General features: G+C 36.0%; 3 protein-coding genes across 5 annotated transcripts; 1 reads left to right on the top strand and 2 right to left on the bottom strand.

The window, feature by feature from the left end:
* Positions 1 to 467: 467 nt before the first annotated feature.
* On the bottom strand, positions 468 to 3,103 carry LOC124309656 (acetyl-CoA acetyltransferase, mitochondrial). Its single transcript, XM_046773502.1, has 8 exons — positions 2,840 to 3,103; positions 2,590 to 2,736; positions 2,291 to 2,405; positions 1,897 to 2,090; positions 1,281 to 1,571; positions 977 to 1,165; positions 737 to 894; positions 468 to 652 (listed from the first exon to the last, which is right to left on the bottom strand). The coding sequence occupies exons 1-8, from the start codon at positions 2,864 to 2,866 to the stop codon at positions 532 to 534; spliced, it is 1,242 nt and encodes a 413-aa protein (XP_046629458.1). The 5' UTR covers positions 2,867 to 3,103; the 3' UTR covers positions 468 to 531.
* Positions 3,104 to 5,551: 2,448 nt separating this feature from the next.
* On the top strand, positions 5,552 to 7,358 carry LOC124308674 (m7GpppX diphosphatase). Its single transcript, XM_046771605.1, has 4 exons — positions 5,552 to 6,058; positions 6,161 to 6,306; positions 6,694 to 7,036; positions 7,108 to 7,358. The coding sequence occupies exons 1-4, from the start codon at positions 5,704 to 5,706 to the stop codon at positions 7,278 to 7,280; spliced, it is 1,017 nt and encodes a 338-aa protein (XP_046627561.1). The 5' UTR covers positions 5,552 to 5,703; the 3' UTR covers positions 7,281 to 7,358.
* A 250-nt stretch (positions 7,359 to 7,608) lies between these two features.
* Positions 7,609 to 12,385, bottom strand: LOC124308673 (maternal protein exuperantia). Of its 3 annotated transcripts, none has more exons than XM_046771601.1 (6): positions 12,203 to 12,385; positions 11,176 to 11,495; positions 10,488 to 10,769; positions 10,104 to 10,299; positions 9,185 to 9,327; positions 7,609 to 8,768 (listed from the first exon to the last, which is right to left on the bottom strand). In XM_046771601.1, exons 2-6 carry the CDS (start codon positions 11,467 to 11,469, stop codon positions 8,439 to 8,441), a joined length of 1,245 nt encoding a protein of 414 aa, XP_046627557.1. In that variant the 5' UTR covers positions 11,470 to 11,495; positions 12,203 to 12,385; the 3' UTR covers positions 7,609 to 8,438. The 3 variants fall into 3 exon arrangements, with proteins under 3 accessions (XP_046627557.1, XP_046627559.1, XP_046627560.1); XM_046771603.1 differs by lacking the exon at positions 12,203 to 12,385 and adding an exon at positions 11,776 to 12,020; XM_046771604.1 differs by lacking the exon at positions 12,203 to 12,385 and adding an exon at positions 11,797 to 12,020.
* Between the last annotated feature and the right edge of the window lie 4,911 nt (positions 12,386 to 17,296).

The following is a 17,296-nucleotide window of genomic DNA, read 5'->3' as shown; positions in this document are numbered from 1 at the left end:
TTTCACAAAATAATGAAAAAAAGACAATAAAAATCTGACTACGATCGAACCGAATGAAAGCGTACCGTAAAATATTATCACCGATAAAGTAGTTAAACAAACAATATAATATAAGATTGATTGCTCGAATAATTGAAGGCACGGTTATCTTTATAACCATTAAAATATCTCTATATTGTGTGTATAACATTGTAGAAAATGTGAAAAATACATTATATAATATATTTGTAAAAAAAAAGTAACAATTACTCAATCAACAATTACCGTCGCAATATAAATATTGCAAACGGATTTTTAATTCATAGCAAGCATCCGAAACAGCCAATAATTGAAAGAAAAACAAACAAACGCCTGCAAGATTTGAGCAGAATATTTAGGCCGTGATCGACTCAATTAACACTTACTGTTACTAATAATTTGCAAACACCAAAGTTATTCAGTAGAAATAACTATTGAGAGTGATTTTCGATCACTAGGTTAAAAGGAATGGCTGCCGATTCGTATTTTGAATTGTATCAAAGTTCAAGGGACTCACAATTTCTCAATCAAAATCGACGAAGCTCCACCTCCGCCGTTGCAGATTGAAGCAACACCTTTTTCTCCAGCTTTCAAAGCGTGCACCAGATGAACAACAATTCTCGCTCCGGACATTCTAAAATTTTAACAAAAAAATATACGAAATGATCTTGTTCTCTTTATATGGTATATTTGACATATGTCAAAACTGGACTCTTACCCAATCGGATGACCAAGCGATACTGCTCCTCCATGAACGTTTACTTTGCTGGGATCGAGATGAAGTATCTTCTCATTAGCAAGAACGACGACACTGAAGGCTTCATTGATCTCCCACAGTGCAATATCATTTTTACTGACTCCAGCACGTTCCAATAGCTGTGAGGATTCAAATTTCTCGTCTAAATCGTATCTTTTCATGACGACGAAATCGTTTTTTTTATGGAATCCAAAGGCTCACCTTCGGCATAGCCAATGCAGGTGCTATTGGAAAATCTATTGGTTCTGTTTCGGCATCTTGGAAAGCTACTACTCTGGCCAAAGGCTTGAGATTTAATTTGTTCGCATTGTCAGCTGTCGTCAGTATAAGGGCTGCAGCTCCATCATTCAACGTTGATGCATTCCCGGCGGTTACAGTGCCGTTTTCTTTCTTAAATGCAGAGTTACGAGGAACATTAATAGCTTTTTCTGGTTTACAGGAGGTCTAGCATATCTAGTATCTCAACTATCCAGCGATTAAATTCATACCTGGGTTTATTTCCTACCTGAAATACAGTGCTAAGTTTGGCAAGTTTTGAAAAGTCAACTTTTTTGTACTCTTCATCCTCGGCAAAGACGACATCAGGTTTTCCCTTCCTCTGTGGCACATTAACCGGAACAATCTCATCTTTGAAAGCTTTTTGTTCATAAGCAGCTGCACTACGAGTGTAACTCTTTATGGCAAATTCATCCTGTTGCTGACGAGTGATACCCAATTTTGATGCGGTATTTTCAGCACAATTTCCCATGTGAAATTTGTGGTAGACATCAATGAGACCATCTAAAACTATCCCGTCCTAGAATCAAAACTAGAATAATTAAATTTACGTAATATCAATTTTCTTTTAAAGTGAAATAACTTGATCGATCCTCTTATTAATCATCAATGCCTCTAGTTGAGAAATAGATTCTTTAGTTGTTTGAAAGAAGAAAAGAAACTGTTCTTGCTTATCGAAAATTCCTTAAAATATAACGTGTTATGAACATATTGACTAAAAGTACAATTTGCACAGGAGAATGCTTTATCATCAATTCACATGGCGTAGTTTATTTGTTGAAATCTTTCGTATTCGAGTGATAAGAGATAACGCGTTATCTACGAATTGCGCAATTATTACAAACCTCCAGTTTCATACCACCGTAGGTCATCTCTCCTCGTTTCAAGTAAAATGGCACATTAGACATGGACTCCATGCCACCAGCGAGTATTACGTCTTGGTGGCCGCACTGCAGCGCTTGAGAGGCCAGCATAATGGACTTCATGCCACTCGAACAGACTTTGTTCACAGTTGTACATATCGTTGACTTTGGAAGACCTTATAAAAAACCAATCTAAATCAATTACATAAGAATATAAAAGCAGAGAACAAATTTTCCACATTTAAGCGTTGTGGTTTTTGCATATGAAATTGGTTTGGAAATCTTCGGTTAAAAGAATAATAAAACTTGGACAAATTTTTGAAGCAACCAAGTAACGACAGCAACAACGTGTTTGAAATTTTTAAAATGGACAAACCTGCAAATATTACAGCCTGTCTAGCAGGTGCCTGGCCCTGACCACCCTGGCAAACATTTCCTATATATACCTCCGATATCTGTTCCTTGGTGAGACCAGAGCGCTCGACGGCTGCCTAGAATAAGGAGAAGTTAATGAAATGAAAAAAATGTGTGAATTAGGAAACGAATGTACGTTAATATTCTAATATTCTTCCTCACACTTGGGATATTGTTAATTAAATACACGAAGGTGAGTTAAAGTACATCCACGTTGGGCAAACAATTGTCTTTGAGTCAGCTGTTGGCGATTTTTTTTACCTGAATAGCGACAGCCCCGAGTTTTCCTGCTGGCAGGGAAGACAGAGAGCCTCGAAAAGATCCGATCGGCGTTCGCACTGCGCTAACGATAACAACTTCGTTGAGATTTACCTTAGAACTGAAAGTCCTGGAGTTGGCTGTGAGTACCTGCAACGGATGAAAAAGAATCGTATTTTGATTAAGTCAAAGCGTGGCAGGAATGCAGCGAAATCAGCAAAAGTAAATTAATAACTTTAACCAATATTTATACCTTGGCAGTTTTCAAGAACGAAAACATTTTCGGCAAGTTCTGCGGTAGCGAATTGCGCACCTCTGGATCTTGAACAGAACACTCGTTGTTAACGTTCGTAACGTTCTAAATTTACCGTAGAAAAGGATGGAAACAAAAAGAAAAATTGTATCAACTACTACGTGGACTTCTATTCATTTGTTATCGTTAGGTCAACAGACCGACAAGGCTAAGTACGCTTTCCGCGATACTTGAATATTCAAGGCAATTGAGGGTCACCGAATTCACCCTGGGTTTCTGATTCCAATGCGCATGCGCTAAATTTTTGACAACGAAAAATGCTATGTAATTGGCTAAAACGAACTCGAATCATAGTTCATGCTCGCGTTTTTCGTACTAGCGCCCTCTGGCACAAAATAGATTTTTGGAACTAAATGCAACTGGTTTTCGATGCAAGTGTGCCTCGGTAACCGGTTAGTACTTACCTACTGATACATCAGTGTACTTACCATCAGTGATGTGGATGAGAATTAATAAATGACAATCAGTAGCACACGTAACTTGGAAAATTGCAAATTGTCATTTTAGTTGAAATAATAAATAGCAAATGTTTTGTTCTTTCATATCTAGTAATCCGTTAATCAGTATGAAAAAGAAAATGGAACCGCAACAGGTGATCAAGAGTTGCGTTCTGCACATCCGGACGATTATTGAGATTCCCGATGCGGTTTTCATTTTCTTTACATTGGCGAAAAGAAAATATTCCGGTTCAAGCTGTTTGGATTGATCAAAATGGCATTTATCACAGTTTTCACCGGTGAAAACGAAATCAGACATGATAATATTAAACCGAGTCTTTTATACCTATATATGTGATAGAACAACAATCGCTGTAATCATTTACCGCTGTGGAACGATTGTATAAACGTTTCGAACGGCTGCGGCCCGAGATGTGAGGAGCTGGTAATTCCTCAGTAATGGCCCGATTTACAAATTGAACTTTTCCACGGAACGTTCTGTTTTCATCGATAATGTTCATACAATAATACATTATATAACGATTGCTGGGTAATATTTAAAATGATAGCATTTAAAATAGAAATTTAAAATGTAAATGGCATTTTGCATTTAACATTTTAAATGTTCTCAAAGTAACCATTTACATTCAGGGGCGGGTGGGGTAAGACAGGGGCGGGGGCCAGACGGTACAGACGTCATAACACGTGATACAATGCATCAATCACGAGACTCTAAGCGACGTTTAGTGTCTTTCACCGGCCGCCGCCAACCGACCGAGTCGCATTATAGATGAAGGACGCTCTTTCGTCACTAGACAAAAAACGAAAATTCGTCCTTTCTGTTATAATTTTCCATCTAAATAGTTTAGGTGACATTGATATAATATTTTAACATATTTGTTTGAATCTAGGAGTTAATATCAGCAGAAATTAGTACACCAGCAGGTGATCGTACGATTTTTCAATTACCGCTCATATTTTTGTCACAATCTTTGTTTTTTTTTGAAATTAGCTACTGGGGCACTAGAAGGGGTAATACTGTTTAATACTAAAACTACTGAAATTAAGTCGCTGCTATTTATACCAAACTAGTAAAAATGATTGGTCTTCAATTAATCGTAATAATAGAAAAGCTTTATATTAATGTAATATAGTTCTAGTGTCAAACGGTATCCCATCTTGCTCCATCCCATATTCGTAGACCAAATACAAGGATACCGTACATTTGTACCCATTTGTCTGTATGTCAGTGTATTAAACTTGAATATATCCAACGAAAACCAAGCATTTTCCAATTTTCGTTTTAAATGGATCTACTGAAGCATTTTACCCAGCAATGTATAAAGTACAATACGCCTTTGCCGTCATCTGCACCGCTGGAACGATTGTTTTCCTACGGTTCTATAATCGTGCGATCCAGAAGAAGAAGCAGCTGTTCCTCAAAGCGAATACTGAAAGAAAAAAGAGAGACAAAAAGATAATCGACATGTGTTGTATTACAGATGAGATATAAAAACGATTTCATCATGTAGACCATTTTGAATATCTATTTCATATTTTTCATTATAAATGTTCTGAAATTAACCATTTACATTTACCCATTTAGATTATGGTTTTGAAAGTATTTTTCGTATTAATTAGATCTGTTGAAGCATATCACACAGCAATGTACGTAACAAGGGAATAATCAGCTTTTTTCCCGTGTTGCATATAGGACTTTATCTTTGATTTAACTGTGATCACTTTACTGACTTAAAAAGTGGGGCGAATGCAGGAAGAAGTGTAGTTAAGTTAAGGTTGAGAAAAAAATAAAATCAGAGAAACTGAAAACCGCTATTCGGTATAACTAAGCTACTTTTTTTCACACTTGCGGCAAACAAGTATAAGAGGGAATCATAGGCTACTTTTGTACCGTTTTTCAGGTCAATAAAGTGGCCACTACGATTGAGTCGGGAATAATATATACACAGGTATGGAGGGTCACGTGCGTGAATACGTTGACTAAAAATTGCTGAAAATAGCCAACCATGAGTATTCTTTTGAAACAAGTGAAATGGCAGCGAGAGGGCGGAAATAATTGCAGTGCCTCCACTTACCGACTCACTTATGGATTTGCAATGTTAATTAAGTCGGCAACGGTAGGAAATTCTCGTACCGAAGCTCCCAGTCTTGGCCCACGGCCAAGTATCAAAAGGCCCCGCTCAGATGGCTGCTTTAGCAAACTTTAGTCAGTGAGATAAAAAATAATAACAACACCTAACCTAACGGTTTAATTGAATGACAGTTAATTGGTTAGGTTAAACACCGATAGATGATAAATTCGCAACTTTGGAGACAATAATTAAACCGGTAAGTATATAATCGATAATGGCAAGCGTTGAGAAGGCGAGTGACGAAGCGACGTATGTAAATCCGAAAAAGTTTAAGTCGTCGAACGAGGAACCGAAGGAGAGCAAAAAATACAGTGTGCACGAGTCTTTGAAGGATTTGTCAAAGTTCCAGTTGAAACGTGTGTTGAATAACAATGCGCAAAAGAAATTACTGTGCGTTGAAGGGACATTTGCAGATCACGACGGCGCAGCCATAGTTTTGCTGGAGAAGAAAGCTTTTGTCGAGGAGAAGCTGGACGAGCATCTTTTCACCGAAAGCTCCAAACTCAGTAAAGAATTCGAAAACGATGTTTACGGAAATTACAATTGCTTTCCATCCATTGAGCACAATAGTGAGCAAACTGGCCGATTTCATTCTTCTTTCAACTCTTTTATCTCAATTTAACGATGTGATTTTTCGTGTTTCTGTTTCTTTTCTATATTCTAACTCCAAGGTATTAAGACTACAATCATTCACCCGGCAATGGAAAAACATATTGCAAAATTTGAAAATCAACCGATCCATATCGTTGAAGAAACTCCAAAACTTTACGAGGAAATCACTTTGCCCCATTTGAAAAAGGAACAATTTTCGCTGCAGGTATTTTCTATGTAAATACATAACTTTAGTTGACCTTTGATGAATGGAAGAAAGTTACGCAACGAACACTGCAACATCAGTAATGTAAATGAGTGTTGGGTTCATTTTATACGAGCAGTAAATTTATGCTTTATTATAACAAATCTGTCTTGAGTGTTTTTTTAGAAAATTCATTTATGCACAAATTGATCTTTCACACATGAAAATTGAACAGACAACATGTTTTAGCATCGTCTACATCATTGCAATAATGTGATCTTTCTAAAGTTGTTATTAATGTTATAATGTTTTTTACTTACAGCGCTGACCTTTTCATCATTTTTTTCACTGCACCACTTTCTTGAGCAAATGTTTAACTCATATTAACCCCTTAATGTTTGTCTACAGTGGGTGTATAACATTTTGGAGCACAAGGCCGAGAAAGAAAGAATAGTCTTTGAGGATCCAGACCCAAAAACAGGCTTTGTTTTGATACCAGATTTGAAATGGGACGGAAGTCTGGAAACTTTGTACCTCTTGGCAATTCCGATGCTAAAGGGAATCAAATCAATTAGAGATTTGGACCAATCGCATTTGCCGTTGCTTAAGAACATTCGCGACGCCGGCACAAAAGCAATTTCTAAGAAATACAGCGGATTTCCAGCATCGCAGCTTAGAATTTATTTTCACTATCAACCCTCGTTCTATCATCTTCACATTCATTTCACATATTTGAAATATGACGCTCCAGGTAAACCTTATCTTGCACTTTCACTGTATTTCTTTGTATTGTCAAATATTTATGTCCGCCCATTTTTACAGGTATATTCACTGAAAAGGCTCATCTGCTGTCCACAGTCATTAACAACATTGAACTGATGGGAGAATATTATTCTAAAGCTACTTTATCGTTTGTTGTCAAAGAATCGGAGACCTTGTTTTCTAAATATCAAGCACATGGAGTTTTATCCTCACAATCTGTAGAGAAAAAATAGTTCTAAGATTCCTTTGTACTTTAAACACGGCACGTGCAGAGATAATAGTGAATAAATTTTTTCTCTTTCAATCGTGAATGTTCATACCACTATTTTTATCATAATTATTAGTCTTATGATACACTGTAGAACTTGATACTTAATGTTGGGAAAAACGATGGTTTTCCTATTTTCGTTTCAAATTTGAAGTGGCATCGTTTGATAATGATAAGTATGCAATTGCAAAATTATATATTTATTAACATTTTTTTTTTTAATTATATTAATAATACAATGAGATCCTAACGTAACTAGCACGGTATGATGAATTAATCAACAATTATCCTCATTGCTTTTCAAGTCGTGAATATTTATGTAAGTTTTTTTTTTATTTTTTCATTTATTTACTTTTAGTAATCCTGTAATTATCATGCACCTTGTTTATATTATTTTTTTGCTCGTTTTATTTGTAGTTTTTTTGTTTTTTTTGCTTTGTTTTTTTTATTGACGCAGCATGAATGTTCCGCCAGTTTATACTTTAAAGAAAAAGAAAAAAAAAGAAAAAGAAAAAAAAAAGAAAATTAAAAAATTAAAAAAATTAAATAATTGCAATTTTAGTTATGCACAGAAGTTATCCAATGTATTTATAATGACAACAATAAATCGATAATTCAATCATCAAGTGCGATGTAAGTATAAATTTTTTACATTGGGATTATTTATTTATTGGTTAATTTTGTGACCCCAACGTAATTCCATAAGGAGATTAAACGAATCTTATTATTTAGATAGAAAACTGAGTAATACAAAAAAATAAATCAACATAAACTCGGTAGATAATAAACAGAAAAAAAAAACGAAAAAAATAATACGTTCATTTTGTGACGAACTAAAGTAAATAATATAATATAATATAATATAGTACTATATGAATCGAACCGGACATTGTAGTCTCCAGGACTGACAAACCTGTTCGAATATCACGAGAAATCTAAATAAAATTCTATAACAAGCTAACCTCATCTGCCGTTTTTCTTTTCTTAGTATATCTTTTCTTTTTTTTTTTTATCAACATTTTCACTTAGTTTTTAAAGATTATCATACCAATGTAGGAAATTCAAGAACAAAAATGTTCATTCTGTATTTGAAATAAGGCACTGGCATCAGGATATTTTGATTTTATTCGCATTTCACATCCGAAGATTTTACCTCAGCATTTTCCTGGGGTACAAGTTTCTCTTTCAAAGGAGAACTTGTTGTTGTTGTATCTGGACTCTCGGTAGCGGATTCGTTTTTGATGTTCTCTTTAGATTCCACTGCACCTTTGCCAATATTTCCTTTCTTTCCTACTTTTTTTTCTACACTTAACTTCGGCTTCATCTTTTTTTCTGGGTCAAAGTGACACTCGAGTACCTCCAACAATTCCTCTTCCTCATTTTCCTTCGCTCCTGTTACTTTCTCTTTTATTAATTTTTGCAAACCTTCCCTTTTCTCGTTCGACCATACTTCCTAAAATTATTGAAAATCACAATCGAGTTAAAAAGAGATATCTTATTAGTGGGTACAAAATTCAGAAGCTCTCACTCGACTGTTGATTACAAACAAAAACAATGTGACTCAGTCAAAGAAAAGGTACATGTGCGTAGAACCAACAAACTGATAAGAATGTACAAAAACTTGAGTTATCAGTAAAGTAAGAGTGACCATGAAGCATTCATGCATATAATCGAGTTGGTCGCATCGAATTTTTTGTTAACTTGCATAATTTCATCGAAGAAGTTTAACATTTATAGAGAATTTATTCGAAGAGGTCAAATATAGACAGCCAGAAATCGAAATCCGAAAATCGTTGGTTTACTTCTATTACCGTATTAGTTCCTTATCGAAATTTCGTGAGAAATTTGAATCCTAAAATTATAACTCACCTGCAGTTCTACGTAGTCGACATTAGCCTCGGCTAATAATCGGCGTAAGAGGCTAGCATGTTGTCGTTCGCGGCGACTTTGGCGCAGTAGCATTCCGAATACAGGTCTTAGACTATTTTGACGATTGAGGACCAATTTCAAACCTGTAACACGAATACATTTGTCAAATTCTTTCCAATCATGTATCTATTTCCTTGGTCATCTTTTCAAAAACTAATCACAAGTAGGACTGAAAAATTTTGTAAATTTTGGGAATTTATGTCTTGACAACCAAGTATTCTATTCATTTGGGGTTTGTTTTACTCAAAAGTTTAAGTAGATCGAGTTTTGCTGAAGTATTTTTGGAAATAACGTTGACCGTTTGGCCTGGCGACATGTTTGTGGTACCCAAGATATCTCAAGAACAGCTCGACCTATTTACTTCAAATTCGAAGACAATATTCCTGGATAGTTTATCCTCTTTGCAATGATCCTACTTACGTTTAAACATCATTTTTTTTCTTACTTAAATAAAATACTGGTAAATTTTCGGCAAAAATCTAATGACAATTTCAAACGCTTGCCATTTAGTTGAAAAAAATTTCAGATTGTTGCAAACAGGATAAACTATTCAAGAATATACGGTTTCCAAATTTGAGGTAAATCGTTTAAGCCGTTTCTGACACATCGTGGGCAAAGCAAAACATGTCACGGAGCCTAATCATTGATGTTATTGTCAATAACAATGTTGGCTATTAATTGATGCAAGTGACAAAAATATGTAAATGAAGTTTGATCTACATACTTTTGAATAAAAACAATCGAATTGAATTATTGGTTTTTGAGATATAAATTCTCAAAATTTACCCACCTTTTCAGCCATCAACTTATATCCTTAACCAATGAAAGATATCTGTAGGGAAATTTTGTGCTTTTGTACCAGCTAATTCCTTTTCTTCGACATGCGTTGGCTGTACGAATTCTCTTATCAGTTCTATGGTCCCTTTTGTCGCTGCGTCGCTATCACCACTTCCGCTACTCTCGGCGCCCTTTGCAGTTTCTTCACCAGCGCTCAAGTGCTGTATGACTTGAAGAGCTAGACGCGCTCTATCAACAGCGTTGTCTAACTCTTCTTCCTTGGAATTCAAATACGATATTGATATTAGTTAAGAGATTGACGCAATTTTCCTTTTCCCAATTAGTTGATTACATGAAAACTAACGGATGATTGGAAGATATCATGAAATTCTTAGCGTTTTTGAAATCTGTATCTGCAGATATGATCATTGTTTTTATAATCAGCATTAGAAAATGCAGGGTTTACCTTGTCTAGCATAACACGCGATAATGTGCGTAGGGAAAATGTGCGTACTGTATCGGCGCATTTGACCTCTGCAACGTTAAACCCGTTAGCGAAGCCCTTAACGGTTTGCTTGAATCGATCTAAAAGGTTGAATTTCCTCAGCGATTCAAGCAGCATGGAAGGTATGACTTTGCGTGGCTCATGATAAACAAGAATCACACCATCGGCCGCATCTCCCTTGACCGACTCAAGCCACGTGATAAAATCTATCAGCGCAGATATCTCACTTTTCGTCTTTAGGACCTGTGACAATGCAAGAAAAAAAAAAAAAATGTATCCGTATCGAAAAACATGTTGCAACGTATTTACTACTTTTCAAATAATGCAAATTTTCAGATTTTACAACGATATGAAATTTACTAATGTTTGTTTACTAATGCTAATCTCAGCAAAGAAAAACTAGATAAGATGATAGAAAAATGAAACATTATAATATATTGATATTGGTGTTAAATTCTGGTCCGAAGTAGATCGTTAATGCATCATCTGAGGTCTTTGAATTTTTCCATCAACGAAATCAACAACGATGCGTAGAGAAAGTGAGATAAAAATATTCAGCGAGGATTACAGTTCCTGTTTGCTCTGCAAATGAATAGAAACAATATGTGCACAAGGATAAGTGTAACTGCTCTATTTATGGTATCATCACCTTGTTTGTCTTGTTGTCCTTGAGCATTCGGTATTTTCCGATGGTAACAACTCTAATATTGTGCCTCTTTCTGGCAGGTGGATTGAGGTCCTTGAAAGGCATGACGTACTGGCCATAGCTGGAACTAGGCGTATACCCGGCAATTTGGCAAATCTCGTCGATCAGTCTCCTGCCAGTGGCGTCCATGTCCCATCCTACGAGCCTATAATCACCAGGTGGCACGCCGACAGCTGGTGACGAACTTACCACCGGGGCGATTGTTTCGCCATTCTCGACTACGGTTGACGACACCATATTTGCTGGTTCTCAATATCACTTATCTGAAACCCAGAGGAAATGGGAGAGTTGATTATTAAGCCAGGAAGAGTCACACCGGAAAGAACAAGGAAAAATGATGCTGAAATTCATGTTAGTGAGAATCGTTGTCAGGCAAAAAACGAAAAAAAAAAATGCGTGAAAAAACCTGGCACTTGACATTGTCACAACAACGGGATTAACCTCCAGATTAGCGTAGTGTGTTTGAGCCAATTCAAACAAAGGTCTTTGTTTTCGGTTCATCAGATAGTAAACAAGAGAGAAGGATAAAAAGGCCGTATTTACGTGTATCGGAATCGTCGATACCTCGTTGACTCGCCTATTCGTAGGCGGAGATATCGCCGCCGGACTAGCAGAGATGAACGAATAAACGTCGACGAAGGAATAAATGAACGGGGTCAAAACTGTGAGATTAAAATGAACAGATTTTCACGATTTTGCGGGGCTCGCGGATGACGGAAGAGATCGGGAACAGGGAAATGCTCGTTGCGTTGTGAGACGAGCCAGTCATTTGTTCACGTTGTTGATGCGGCGCGAAGTTTGGCGAAGTTCCGGGAATGCTCGGAACCCGGCAGAACAGCGCTCGGGGATTTTTTCGATTTTCGGTGACAAAAATGAATCCACACGTGGCCGGCAGTCAGGGCTACCATCTTTGCCGAACTGGCGGAAAGGCCCCGCCCTAAATGAGGCTTATTATATCGCAGGGACTTACCCTCGGCTTAAGTTTAATTTATCCTGGTGCGAAGGGCGGCTCGGAGCTCTGCGGCGTTACGTGCGGCGCGTAATCTCGGTTCCAGGAAAGGCTGCCTGACGACACTCGACTGCTCACCCACTGGCTTCTAGACTCTATAGTCTGCTGATTCCTAAAGCGAAATACACGATGAGAGCTGCGCACGTGTACCGAAGTGGCAAGCGAGTATAATCGCCGCGTTGCGCAGGCGCTCTTCATCCACTAATCGCAGCGCTGGCACATCAGCAATGGCCAATCGCGTGCCGGATGTATTCACGTGAAGTGCGTCGAGTATCGAGATTGAGGTGTCGATCCTCGATTCAATTTCGTCGAGTGCGTCACGTGGCCGTGACGCGGCATGAATCAAATTTATAAATAAAGATCGGAACCCACAAGCTTACGCGACTCTCGACCGTTTAGGATAAACCGAACAGTCCGTGGGTGTTTAATTTCGGACCATGGCCGACTAAGCTGCCGCTTCGTTCTGGTCTGTGATATATTGCTTATGCTGCGTTTTATGGCGGATAATTTCCGTACAAATTTTTGCTCGATTCACATTGCGCCGGTCCGAAAGTTCTTCTTTATCATCCAAGCGCTGTCATTATTTTTTTTTATCACAGGTTGGACGGATTCAATAGAAAATGAATATAACGAAATCGCGCTTTATGTATTGTTATTTCCATTTCTAAACTGTCGTAAAACCAACCCCAGAACGTTATGAAAAATATAACATGTAAGCAGTAAATAATTTTGTAAAATATGCGACATTTACGAGCGATAAAACAGAATTCTTGCAGTCCTTCATTATATCCGAAGAGTTTTACCCGGTTGTAAAAAATTTCAGATTTAAAATCAAATGGTTTTTCAAAGAAAAATGTTTCAGTAAATTTTAGTATTTCTGTATTGTTATGTCTGATAATATAGAGGGTTGATAAGAAGTCAAATGGAGTTTACCGAGAGAATCGTTTTGATATGATTTTTCATAAAAATTTGCAGTCGAATGTCAATAACAAAAGTCATTCCTCTCGACAGTTAAATCTTCAAGTTAAAGATGCGAAGTTTCTTTTCGGCATCATCTGTTAAGTTTCAACACGTTAATGGAGTTATATAAAAACTCCACTTAGCCCGGAAAATAGCGCGGTGAACAGATTCAGTTTAAAACACCATAAAATAGACCAAGTCCAAGGAGCTCGAGGCATGTTCTTACAAGAGGCCTGGAAAGCGGTGGGTGTCGTCGCCTCAGGGTCGTAAATTGCCTCCTATTCGATGGCCTAAACAAACAGGTCAAGTACGCGGAAGAGACGCTAAGCATACCCCGATGTCATACCCCTTCATAGGTGAAAGAAATATCAGGTTGACTATGAATCGACGAGAAAAAGTCCTTGCGAGTACTTAAATTTTACGTCGTCATAAACAAAGGAATCTTCCCACCGAGAGAAATTCCTAGTACAGCGTATAATTATTTTTTCTATTCGTATGAGCAGACGATAACCGTTTCTTTCTGCAATACGTGTATACACTGTAACTAATTTTTTTTATTTTTATATTATACTAATGTTTGTTATTTGACATGGATAAACAATATTTTTGATAACAAATTTTTTGCATGAAGTAACGACCGACAATTTCTGGTTTACGATGTCGAGGAAAACATTGTTTTTTTTTTTTTCTTATTCTCAAAGTTCGTCAGGTGGATTCGAACTTTCACACAGAATCAAAACGCCCGCCGTTGGGCAGAATGATAATTTTATTTTGGCACCACACTGATTTTCACAATATGTAATTGTATAGGTATGAAATGTTTTTGTACGCCAAATCAAATGACAGTTAAAGAGCCTGAAGTATAATTTCATCTCTAGCTAAATTCTTAAAACCGAGAATTTAGCTCACAAAAATCAATTGTACTTCATGTATTTAAAAGAAAAAAAAAAAAAACAATAAAAAATAGGTGTGATTCGCTCTGAACTATGTATAAAAAATATAGTTCTGGGTACAAAGTGTAAATTGGTTTAGTACCTGTGACCAGAAAATCTAGTACTATATTGCCTTTTGATTATGGTTACTTGCACTATACTTTGTTTTAAATAATGCGATAATTTGATATTGGTGAAACAATAAAGTGACTCCATGGCTTTGTATAGTAGGCCTGAAAATATGTAGAAAATATAAGAGAATCAGATTTAACGTGTAAATATAATTAGAAAATATGTAGCGTACAGAGAAAAAGCTCTTTGTAGATTTTTTTTTCTTCGGTAACGTGTAAGGCAGAATTATGCGAATAAATTTTCACCCGTGTTTGAATGCAGTCCCGCTATTTTGGTACGCTGATAAATGGGGCGCAATTTGCCTTCGAACAATCATGGATTGGCCGCCCTTCTATCTCGATATGACATTCGTTTTATTATCCCATTTAATTTTAACTATTCTAACCGTTATACCCTCCGCGGTGGCATGCAATCCAATTAGTTTTTAATTTAACGGTATACACTGCGTAACTCTGTGACGGATGGACGTCCTGGGATATCCTTTTTGGTTATAATCAATTTTAGTTTGTTCCTCGACGTTTATAACCGTTGTCTGTATAAAAGTTGGCAATTTTTAGCAACAATTGTTATAATATCACTAGATTTCGATACTGAACGTAGCTGTGTTTTTCAAGGGTATTTTAATTCGATTCAAACTCCTGCGTTTTTGATTTTTTAGTTATTTTATATCATTGATTATATCACCGCAATCAATCAGAAATGTAATTACACTTTTAGAGACAGGGTTTCATTTGAGATGAATCAATTATGCAAGTATAAAATACACGATGAGAATGAAGTTTTTCAGAATTTTCAAGAAAATTGGAAACGACGGATAAACAAAATTGAAATACGAATTATAATCTCAGGCTAAGTGTATGAAGAAACCAGAATTCTGGAGAAGCTAGAAATACGCGAATCAGGAGGATATTAAAAAAACTCTTGAAAAGTTAGGAAAAAAAGTGACGAAATTTTCAAGCTGTATAAAAATTGTTCAAATCTTATTGAAGTATATAGTGAAACAACAGTTGAATTTTAGTTTCGGAAACTCTTGAAAATAACTGGATAACTTCTAATTTCAATTTTTATCTTTCTTGTGGAGATTCTAACTAGTAATTTAACTCTGACAATCTCGAAAATATTTGCTCCCAAATTTCCGCTGTTTCATATATTTTCCTTCCCGCCATTTGTAAGAGTGATTATTTTTAAAAATGATAAAGCTACGAAAAAGTTTTAAACGTATTAATACAGGCGGGAGATTCTTTTGAATAAAATTGCATTTTACTGCAAAATGATATTTCATGCGCAATAAAGAAGAAACATGAATAAATAAATGAAAAAAAAAATAGTAATCACCGCAAGCATTAAATATGCGCAACTGAAATTGAGCAAATATTTTACGAGATCAGGTATTCATACGAACGTTTAATTTATTCGAGTAAATTATTTCCCTGGCTTGTTTCCGCAAATACATTAATTAACGAGCGTACATAAGGTATTAACTGCAAAATCGACTCACCTTTTATCTTTAAGACAATTTTTAGCCTGTCAATTTACCCTTTTCTTTTTCTCCTCCGTTATCCTCAGGAAAAATCGCTCGTCAGACAAATTCCGCAGCGATTATTGGCGGCTGTTGCTGATCGCGTGTCGTCTAACGGACAAATATTTATACATTATCGACATTTTATTACATTCAAAATATAAACATGTAAATACATACGTATATATGTATATTTTTCTTTGTCAAAAAAAAAACAAAAAAAAAAAAAAGGAGCCAAAAAATATATCGCGTAGTTACCCGAGATTAATTTTCTTATCGTTTATCGCAATCCATACGATGTGACATTATGTTTTACCCACCAACAAAACAAACGTTCGTCATATTTAAATTTTTTAACGCGATCTCATTGCCTGCCGATCTCTGCTCGTCTCCCTCTTCATCTCCTCTTATACTCGTGCAAAATCCCACCGTTTTTCACATCATGTGTCACTTTCGCCCGATTGACGAACTGGAATCTTTTTCACGAGTATTCGGTATCAAAAATCCGCTCCCTTTTCGCTCATTTCGTTCGTGAAAAATAACTGCACATCACGATGTATATGCTCTTATCTCTCTTTACAAAGGTCGGTGGAATATGTAGACCGGAAATTTCGAATAGAGTACTTTCGTTCACTCGAGTAAATGCACACAGCTGTCTCTTACTCATTTTTTTTCTATCCCGATAACGAAAGAGAAAATTGCGGAAACTTCGCCGTTTATTTGCAATAGAATATTACAGTAATTGTTACTTTGACTTGAGAATATTATAAAAATTCTTACGACAAAATTTTATATAATCACAGTAATTTCGTCTTTTCGAATTTCAATCAACGAAACGCGAAATGTGAGTTAAAAAATTTCGTCGATGGATCGATTATTATTTCAAATATGAAGCGAAGGTTATTAGCAATATATTTTTTTCACCCAGCAGCATGTAAATATCAACGTCTCGGTATTATCACTCATAATTAATTAACACGAGGCTGAAAATAACAAGGACGTAATATTCACTGTTATTTTTCAATTTGTTTTAATTGATAAAAACATTCTTTCCACCTTCTAAGTAAAATTAATATTTGTTAACGTATTCCTGGTACATACATACGTACATACATACATATATGTATATATGTATATATATATATAATTATGTATATATGACAAATTGTAGGCAGGCTCACTCACTTATATTATAGTCATGGTCATTTCGATTTTATAGCAATGTGAGATGTGTAAAAAATATACGTATAATACCAACTGCAAAAACTCGGTTAATTAGAGTACGAAGTTCTGAATTTGTCGCAAATTAACTTCCACCGTATTAAAACCAAGGACAAAAATTTTGCATTCCACGATAATTATTATAGGTTGAGTATAGACACAATTTAATATGCGTATAATATCTCGGGCCCAGATTTTGTCGATACTTTATAAACAACCAAAGCATTCCTGTATAAAAATTTGGATAGTTTTTTTACGAGTTCCTAAATGAACAAATGTTTTCAATAATAA

Source organism: Neodiprion virginianus, chromosome 7 (assembly GCF_021901495.1).
Source record: "Neodiprion virginianus isolate iyNeoVirg1 chromosome 7, iyNeoVirg1.1, whole genome shotgun sequence".
In the NCBI taxonomy this organism is placed as follows: domain Eukaryota; kingdom Metazoa; phylum Arthropoda; class Insecta; order Hymenoptera; family Diprionidae; genus Neodiprion; species Neodiprion virginianus.
Note: the sequence above shows the minus strand (reverse complement) of the source record. Positions and strands in the feature narration are given on the sequence as shown.

Coding starts and splice junctions, on each gene's coding strand:
- LOC124309656 (XM_046773502.1), bottom strand. CDS start 2,866: ATGTTTTCGTTCTTGAAAACTGCCAAG. Junction 2,406..2,589: donor TCGGGGCTGTCGCTATTCAG/GTAAAAAAAATC, acceptor TCCTTATTCTAG/GCAGCCGTCGAGCGCTCTGG. Junction 1,166..1,280: donor AACTTAGCACTGTATTTCAG/GTAGGAAATAAA, acceptor TCTGCATTTAAG/AAAGAAAACGGCACTGTAAC.
- LOC124308674 (XM_046771605.1), top strand. CDS start 5,704: ATGGCAAGCGTTGAGAAGGCGAGTGACGAAGCGACGTATGTAAATCCG. Junction 6,307..6,693: donor AGGAACAATTTTCGCTGCAG/GTATTTTCTATG, acceptor GTTTGTCTACAG/TGGGTGTATAACATTTTGGA. Junction 7,037..7,107: donor TTTGAAATATGACGCTCCAG/GTAAACCTTATC, acceptor CCATTTTTACAG/GTATATTCACTGAAAAGGCT.
- LOC124308673 (XM_046771601.1), bottom strand. CDS start 11,469: ATGGTGTCGTCAACCGTAGTCGAGAATGGCGAAACAATCGCCCCGGTG. Junction 9,328..10,103: donor CGAAGAAAAGGAATTAGCTG/GTACAAAAGCAC, acceptor TTCGTGTTACAG/GTTTGAAATTGGTCCTCAAT. Junction 8,769..9,184: donor TCGACTACGTAGAACTGCAG/GTGAGTTATAAT, acceptor CAATAATTTTAG/GAAGTATGGTCGAACGAGAA.